At 49.6% G+C, this 7,904-nt stretch overlaps 1 protein-coding gene and 1 long non-coding RNA gene across 16 annotated transcripts in view; one reads left to right on the top strand and one right to left on the bottom strand.

Annotated features, from left to right (window-relative positions):
* Nucleotides 1-1,026: 1,026 nt before the first annotated feature.
* Nucleotides 1,027-7,904, top strand: part of LOC308460608 — an 84,358-nt gene continuing 77,480 nt past the window's right edge. For 9 of the 12 annotated variants that reach the window (XR_013978600.1, XR_013978601.1, XR_013978602.1 and 6 more), the window contains exons 1-3: nucleotides 1,027-1,734; nucleotides 2,559-2,623; nucleotides 4,438-7,773. This is a non-coding gene — a long non-coding RNA (uncharacterized lncRNA). The remainder of the gene's footprint in view (nucleotides 1,735-2,558; nucleotides 2,624-4,437; nucleotides 7,774-7,904) is intronic. The other 3 variants (XR_013978606.1, XR_013978607.1, XR_013978605.1) reach the window with 3 other exon arrangements.
* The window catches only part of LOC308460592 (uncharacterized protein), a 126,699-nt gene continuing 120,536 nt past the window's right edge, over nucleotides 1,742-7,904 (bottom strand). For 3 of the 4 annotated variants that reach the window (XR_013978588.1, XR_013978589.1, XR_013978590.1), the window contains 2 exons: nucleotides 4,617-4,663; nucleotides 2,618-3,381 (listed from right to left, as the gene is read on the bottom strand). Coding sequence is in view for 1 of the 4 variants with exons in the window: in XM_080977177.1 (XP_080833303.1) it covers nucleotides 1,823-1,906; nucleotides 3,298-3,381; nucleotides 4,617-4,663 (215 nt within the window). In the remaining 3 variants the exon portion in view is untranslated. Of the gene's footprint in view, nucleotides 1,907-2,617; nucleotides 3,382-4,616; nucleotides 4,664-7,904 lie in introns of those variants that run through there. The other variant, XM_080977177.1, reaches the window with a different exon arrangement.

Genomic DNA, 7,904 nt, shown 5'->3' with positions numbered 1-7,904 from the left:
GAACGAGCTCGGAGGAGCTCCCTTAATTGCTGGGCGACCTTCCGGGCTCCAACGATATTCACTGGGGCCCCCTTTGTTGCAACGTCCAGCTGACGGACTGAGCGGTTCGTCTTCCTTGCGCCGGGCCCCTTGCCTTTGCTTCTGCTCAGGCCAACGTGGCCCTGGCCGCCTCTCCGACTCTCCCGGTCCCGGTGACAGGAACGCGGAGAAGGAGGCGCGGACTTGTACGCGAAGCGAGCGAGACGGCGGAGAGCGAGCAGAATGCCCGGCCAGGGGAAAGGAGGACGGACACTTTCCCTTTTGCTCCGCCCGGATAGACTGGCTCCGCTGCTGCTGCTGCTGAGGAGCAGGAAACCTGGCGGGATCCCGGAAGAGACTCGAGCCTGGCACACGCGTCCACACGCGCCTTCCTTTCCCGGGAAAGTATTCCTGCAGGTTGCGGGAGAGAGTGTGGACCCGAGGCGGGGAATGCGAGAGGCGCCGGGAAAACCCTGTTGCGCGCGAGAATACTTGGTCTGCGCGACTCCCCCCCCCCCGGCCATTGTTTAGGCGGGTTAAGCCTCGTTGCTTGAACGTGTGAATGGGGGTTGTCCCCCCGGCCACCTCGCACAGGACCAGGCTGCGCCCGTCTGCCCGGGCACTTCCGTGCGCACCTGTTTCTCCGCTGCTTCGCCCGGCAAAGCAGCTCCGCGGTGCGCCCTGATCGCGCGGCGCAGCGCAGAGACGGAAAGGGAGCTGCCCTCGCCCCGGCCCCCCTCCCCGTCCACCGAGGGAGCCCCGTCCGGGAGCCAATGGGCGCGGGGACGTCAGCGCGCGGCCCCGGCCCTCGTGACCCCGCGCCCAATCCCAGCCCCGGACGCGGCGGGCTCCCGGCCAGGCGGGGCGGGGCCCCGGAGGCTTGACGCAGAGGAAGGCGCGTGATTGACGCAAGCGGCCGGGCTAAATTTAGCCCCCGCGGAGCCGGTTGCGCGCGGCGGGGCCGGGGGCGCGCCGGGCGGGTCCCGAGGCGGCGGCTGCGCTCCGGCTTGGCCCCCGCGGTGGGCGGGCGGGCGCCCGGCCGCTGCTCCGCCCGCGCGCAAGGGAGAGCTATTTCGGGAGCGCCGCGCGGCCGGCGAGCCAAAGATAGCGCGGGCGGGAGGTATTTATAGCGCGGCGGCGCCGCCGCCTCCGCCGCCGCTGCTTTTCCGGGGCGGGGAGAGGAAAATGCCGAGCCGGAGCCTCTGCCCCCGGGGCGAGAGCCGGAGCAGGGATTCCCCGCGCGGGCGGGGGAGGGCGGAGACGCCGGGGCTGCCCCGGGCCAGCCTGACGCAATGGCGAGCGGACGGGGATCTCCCTGCCGGGGCGGGGACTCCGCCCGGAGCCGCGAAGCTGGGTGCCGCTCGTTGCCCGGAGGGGGCCGCTGCCCTCTCGCCCAGGGAAAGGGACTTGCAGCGAAGCCGCCGAGTCCGGACATCTGGAGCGGGACCAAGCAACCTCCTGGCAGTGGCCGGCGCCCCGGCCCCCTCCGGGCACTTGCTCGGGCGCATCGGGGGGCAGCGCCGGAACGGCAGATCCGCGATCGGTGGAGACGCGGGGGCGGACATGAGGATGTGCCGTGCACGTGCACGCAGAAGAAAGCTTCCCTGAAGTCACAGGGGATTGGCTCCCTAATAAATACCCGTAGAATTGCAGCCCGACCCTACCTGCGTTTACTCGGAAGTAAGCCCCACTGACTTCTATTGGATTTGCTAGCAGGTAAGTGTGTACAGGATTGTAGCTCTAGGGCAGCATTCTATGCGGTATTTACTTGAAAGTAAGTCCTCACGAGTTCGGTGGGACTTGTTTACTTGTTGTAAGTGACTGAATGGTTTTTCTCCGGTCCTTGCTGCAAACCAAACAGTCTTCCCATATCCTGGTACTGACAGCCCTGGAGGAGAAAAGCAAAACGTGTGAATACACCCTTAACGTGCTAATAGTGAAATATGCACATGTATGCATTTTAAAATGTAGGGTCCAGTTACTCTGGGGTTGCTGCAGTGCATATGCTTAAGTCCATATGCATCACAGGAATCATCGTTACATTCCATAAGATTGCAGCAGGGATGTTTGCTTTTGAGACCCCTTGCAGCTGATAAAAGTTGCAAATGGGTGGCTTCCCCTGTTTGCTCATGCAGTTCCTCACCGGGGTGTAAGGCTTTCCGCAGATGCAGGCATGCTTTTCTTTCATTTATTTAAAAGCAATCTTCTGATTAGGCAGATAAGACAGATAAGTTCCATGAGCCAGTGGAGCAAAAGCTGTAATTCTTTGTGGTGGGTTTTTTTTGGGGTGTGTGTGTGTGGTTCTTATCACCATGTCAAATGGAATATTGTTGCCATTTTCCAGATGGGCACACTACACACTCTCCCCCCCCCCCCCCGCATTCGTTCCTTGGTGGCTCCGGGGCCAGTGACTCCATGCTGCCCTCTACTGCTGGACATCATAGTAGCTGCAGTAAAAGCCTGCATTTCCTCCCCAGGGGTGCCATGGCTGGAAGGTTCCTTGGTGTGTGGGGATTAATCTTCAGCTGTTTTTCCTGCAGGCCCAGAAGAGAGACCATTCCCCACAACTTCTGTCGCTGATTGCCAGCCACACTCTGAATGAAAGGCAAGTTGGAGGGCTAGGATAAGTCACGTGGGAGGGAGCCGTTCTCCTTCGACGTGATGAGGGAGCGAAGGGACCTGGGACTGCAATAAGGGTGGGGTGGCCTAACCTTGAGCAGTCCTGTGCAGGGGGGCAGGGGCAGTTCAAACACCCCCACGCCCCCTGGGCATTAAGTAGGTGTGAGTGCCCAGCTTGGGTGCCAACCCGTCATACAACATTGGTGGAGGGGGAAGAGCAGGAAATCCCCCTGTGATTGGCTCAGAACTTTAGTGCTTTATAAGGAGGTTTCTGTTTTCAGCATAGCCAGTCGCTCTGCAAGACCCCTTCTGAATAATGTTTTCTCTTTCTCTGTGGTTAACTTCCTCTAACTATACTGTTTTGGAGAGTTTGGTGGTATATCTCCTCCTTTTCCATGCTAAGAAAGTTCCTTTTTAATGGAGGGCAGGAAGAAAGGAAAAAAAAATTGCTCTTGTGCAAATACTCTCCCTTGTTTGTGTTTTTTTTTCTGAATCTGGTTCAGAAAACTGGATAACCCCCCCTCCCCTGGCCAAATTCTGCCCCATGTAGCTTTCGTCAGGTCCCCCCCCCCCCAAGTTTCTAGCTGGAAAGTCTTTGCACATTTGCAGCCCTTGGTTGGTGGACGCTCTCTCTCTTACAGTTAATTTTTTTCTTCATACCTGGGTAACTGCTAAATCTTGAGAAACCCCAGCCTTGTCTGCAGAAAGCCTTGTTTCATTGTCCGACTGATCAGCACAGGCCCACTGTTAAAAATGTAATCGGATCAGGGAAGTAATTGGGCTTTGCACAAGAGAAAACATAAACAAACCACAGATAGGGACTGTTGCAGGTGTGTATGTGTGTGTTCTGTAAGTTGACTTTATCCTACGAAGCAAACATGACTTCTGGAGGATAAATCAGTGCCCAGTTGATGGGAGAGAAAAGCAAACAGGTGGTCCACGTTACTGTATGAACACTGACTGGCAATAATGCCCTGAATCCTGAAACTACAGAGAATAGGGCAGTGAGGAGTCTTGGGGATAAAGGCACATGGAGCAGGCTTCAACTGCACTTTCTCTCATTAAGCCTATTACTGCAGTCTGATTAAAGACATTGTAATTGAGCTGTCACCTAAATATAAAGGTAAAGGTAAAGGGGACCCCTGACCATGAGGTCCAGTCGTGATCAACTCTGGGGTTGTGGCGCTCGTCTCACTTTACTGGCCAAGGGAGCCGGCGTACAGCTTCCGGGTCATGTGGCCAGCATGACTAAGCCGCTTCTGGTGAACCAGAGCAGCGCACGGAAACGCCGTTTACCTTCCCGTCGGAGCGGTACCTATTTATCTACTTGCACTTTGACATGCTTTCAAACTGCTAGGTTGGCAGGAGCAGGCACTGAGCAACGGGAGCTCACCCCGTCACGGGGATTCAAACTGCCAACCTTCTGATCGACAAGTCCTAGGCTCTGTGGTTTAACCCACAGCGCCACCCACACCCCTTGTCACCTAAATATACATATGGTCAAAACAATTTTGAACCAAGAAGCATGTTCTCTTTGTTTTTAGATGATGCCTGCATGTGTCTTCTTATGAGGCATTCCTTCTGTGTGAGAGTAGAATGAGAATGCCTCTTTTGTGATAGTATATGCCACCTGCAGTTTTTATATATATAGTTGTGTTGCAAAATCTATATTTCCCTTAACAGGGACACTTTTTGAGTCAATGATTTTTTTTTTTAATGATTACTCTAAATCATTAATTAATTAAATGTTGCAGCCTTGATTACCACCCCTTTTCTTTTTACTTACTTTGTCTTTTATAGGGCTGAGCGCTGATACTGAAAATCCATGCTGAGCCCTGACACAAAGTAAGCCCAAGCAACAATGAGGAAATGTAACAGGGGTAAGACAAGGAATGGGCTCGCAACTAGATGCATTATACCGTAAAAGGAAATGTCGCCATAGTAGTAGTAATATATATATTTATATATTTATACCCCACCTTTTTCCCTGACAGGGACTCCAGGCAGCTGATAGATAAAAGAAGAGCTAAAAACAAAGAAAAAACAACAACAATCAAAAAACAATTAAACATTGTCAGAATTAAAAGTATATATTATGTAGATAGATCAAAATACATTAAAACCATACAGATAATCACAGTAAAAACAGCACAGCACCAGCCCTTTCATTAAAAGCCATCAATTCCCCAAAGCCTGTTGGAACAAGAAAGGGAGAATCATTCAAATAATTACACTGCTAGCAATATTTTCACATTTGAGAGTTAAATCAGCTTTAATATTTTTGTTCCTGCTGTTTATAGGCCACCCATTGACCAAGGTCTTGTGGGCGGTTGCAGAAAACCAACAAAGCACAGATACACCTCAACAGAAAGATAGAGTAGAGAAACATAGGGTGGCCCTTGCATCTTCACCAAAGCTGGTGTTGTCCTGGCCGTCCAGGAATTGTGACTCTGCCAAAGGCAGAGGTAAGTTGTTACTGGACAAATCCTCTAGGGCTTTCAGTTTTTCTCCTTCTGCTGCAAATGTAAAACAGCCCCTAATGAAAATATAAAGCAAACTAGTTCACAGTCTAAATATGAGAGGAGTTTCCTAAGCCACATGAAAACACACTCAGGCTTAAGATGGTTATGTTTTGAGCATGAGTGAAGCTTTTAATTATAAAGCCCTCCTGCTGTTAATACTTGAGCTGAGGTTACAGCATACTGATATTTCTGTGAGAAAGTAGCTGAAGGTAAACTGGGTCACTTTGGTAACCTTAAGGTCATATTACTGCCATGCAGTTTATCTGATCTCTGAAAAGTGTTCAGAATTCAGCACTAAAGCTGTTGGTGGTTGCCATCCAGAGACTATGATACAGAACTGCCTTGGTCACCAGTTTGTGGGCCCAGTTCAAAATGCTGATGGTCTTCTTTAAAGGCCTAAACTGTACTGGACACACACTGCCTCCCCCAAAAAGCCACAATAGTCCAAGTAACAAAGAGCCAGACATTGTATTTCAGAAACGGGTCACCCCATTCCTGATCCCCACGATTCTCCACAACTCTGTGAGACTCTGGGGGCTTCTTGTCAGCAGCCCGACTTAAATTAGGTGATTGTATATGTACTTGCCCATAATGTTTGACAGCATTAAAACATGTGAGGTGTCACCTTTGATAGAGTCTTCTCTGTGACTTCTCCAGCTTCTTGTTCCATAGTTTCAAACACTGTTCTGTGGGAAATTGCTGTCTCATGTAGCTATAGCATGTGTAATGCTAGTTAATGCAAAAAGCAATTAAGACCACAGAGTTGTATTGCTAGACACAGCTAGGTCATGCCCCTCACCTAGAAGGAAGGGAGTTAATTTCCTGCTTTGGTCATTCTCTTTCACCATGTGAACTCTCAGATAAAGTTTGTGCCTGAGCCTGAACTTGCCCGCTATTAGTTCAGACCATGTGCTTAGAGCTGTTTCACTATATTTTGTACCCCAATATTTTTGCCTGTGTTTATATGCTGCTGCATGGATAAATGCATGAACCTGACTTTTGGAACTTTGTAAGTAAAGCATTTTAAAACTTCCCAAGGTGTGTGGTCTGTTCAGTGCTAAGAGGGGTAGAAATGGGGAAGCTCTGGTAGCGACTCAGAACAAGAAGTTTAAAAGGTTTAAGAGCCTATATTCCCACAATATGCTGCTGCTTGTGACTTTTAAATCTCTGCTGGGGGCTGTCTGTTGCTGGAGAGCATGTTTAGCCCCATGCTTTAGATCTAGGGATCCAGACAATTCTTTTATTAATTACCCCACACGTATGATCTACATCTATGAATCTATTTTCCCCACCTGCTCATCTGATCCAGCAATTCCCAAGCTCACCCAGATAATCCTGTTTGCTGTCACAATCTTTTGATTCTCTTTCAACCATACTGTATTCTATAACTTTCAGAGACAAACCCCTGGGGTTTTGTGTGATGTTCATTATCAGTTCTTCAAACATGATTAAATGTCTGCTTCCTTGCTCGCATTATTATAACTGGGTTCAGCAAGAAGCTGCTTAAATCGGAACAGGTTACTGACAAACTGTACATCTTGACAGACTATAGTCTTCATGAATGACACAGATTATGAAGCAATAACTTTGTGTAGGGGTACCAAATGAGGTTGCCCTCTCCCCTCGCCCCTCCCCTTATTTCTTCTTTCCTTGAAACCCTGGCCCAATGATTAAGAGATGGCTGGGGGACTCAGGATCGCCTCTCCAGTCTGCCCTGGTGCCAGGTCCTTCAAAGTGGCCCCTCAGGATTATGCACACCTTATATCAGGTTGGAACACTGGGTGGTCATAATAACAATTTCTCTAAATCCGAATCTTAATCAATATAATCCCCTAACATCTGTATCTATCTGTACTTTAAATTTCTCAATTACTGGGATGTCAATGTAGAAAAATTAGGGTGTGTGTGTGTGTGTGGACCTTTATCCTGAATTGCCCTGTCCCCACCCATTTTTAAAGGAAAATTGAAAAAGACACTAAGTCATGGTCCAAACTCAACCTCTTCCTCTTGGATATGTTTACTTCACTGAAGATGGCAGTCCTGCCCAAGCTGTTGTCCTCGCTTGTTCCTGTGGCTTGAACAATCAGGGTGGGGAACTCTGACAAATTGATTCTGATGAATGGGTGGGATTTCCCGCACATCCAATGCTTATGATTCTTTTCAGAGTAAGCATTTATTATCCGTCCTCTGGAATGATCTGCTTAAGCCTTGGGCTGACTTGGAGGCCTGTAATTGGAATAGCACCTTGACCCAGACAGTTTCCCTGTTCCCACAAGAAATGAAAGGGGGTTGAGAACTCCTTTTTTTGGGTGGAATTCGCAGAGGAATCTTGCTCCTCCCATCTCTCTTGTTCTTCCCTTCTTACATTGTCATCCTCCTTTCTGTTGTCAACGTAGAGGGCCACTTCGAAGAATCTTAAAACACAGGGAATTGTTCTTGTTTCTATCATGATAATACTCCTTTTTCAGAAGAGCAACTCAAAGGCAAGTTGGAGGCACCCTCTGTGAACTGGTTGTCTGTATATTGGATTCATTGCTTTTTCTCAAACGTGACAGTCAAGTATCTGGGTCGCTGCCTGATTCAGCAGACAACTGCTTAGAAGCCACTTTGGCAAGTAAGCAGCATGTAAATAAATAAAGTGTGAACAATGGACTCAAAAAATGCACAAGGTGAAAGAGGGTGGTGGGATCCTTGCAGGAAGATGCTGGGACCACTTTTTAAAATATCCTGCCTCAGAATTTTACA

This window comes from Podarcis pityusensis, assembly GCF_964106645.2.
Source record: "Podarcis pityusensis genome assembly, chromosome: 13".
Classification (NCBI taxonomy): Eukaryota; Metazoa; Chordata; class Lepidosauria; order Squamata; family Lacertidae; genus Podarcis; species Podarcis pityusensis.
This window is presented reverse-complemented; position numbering and strand designations above follow the sequence as displayed.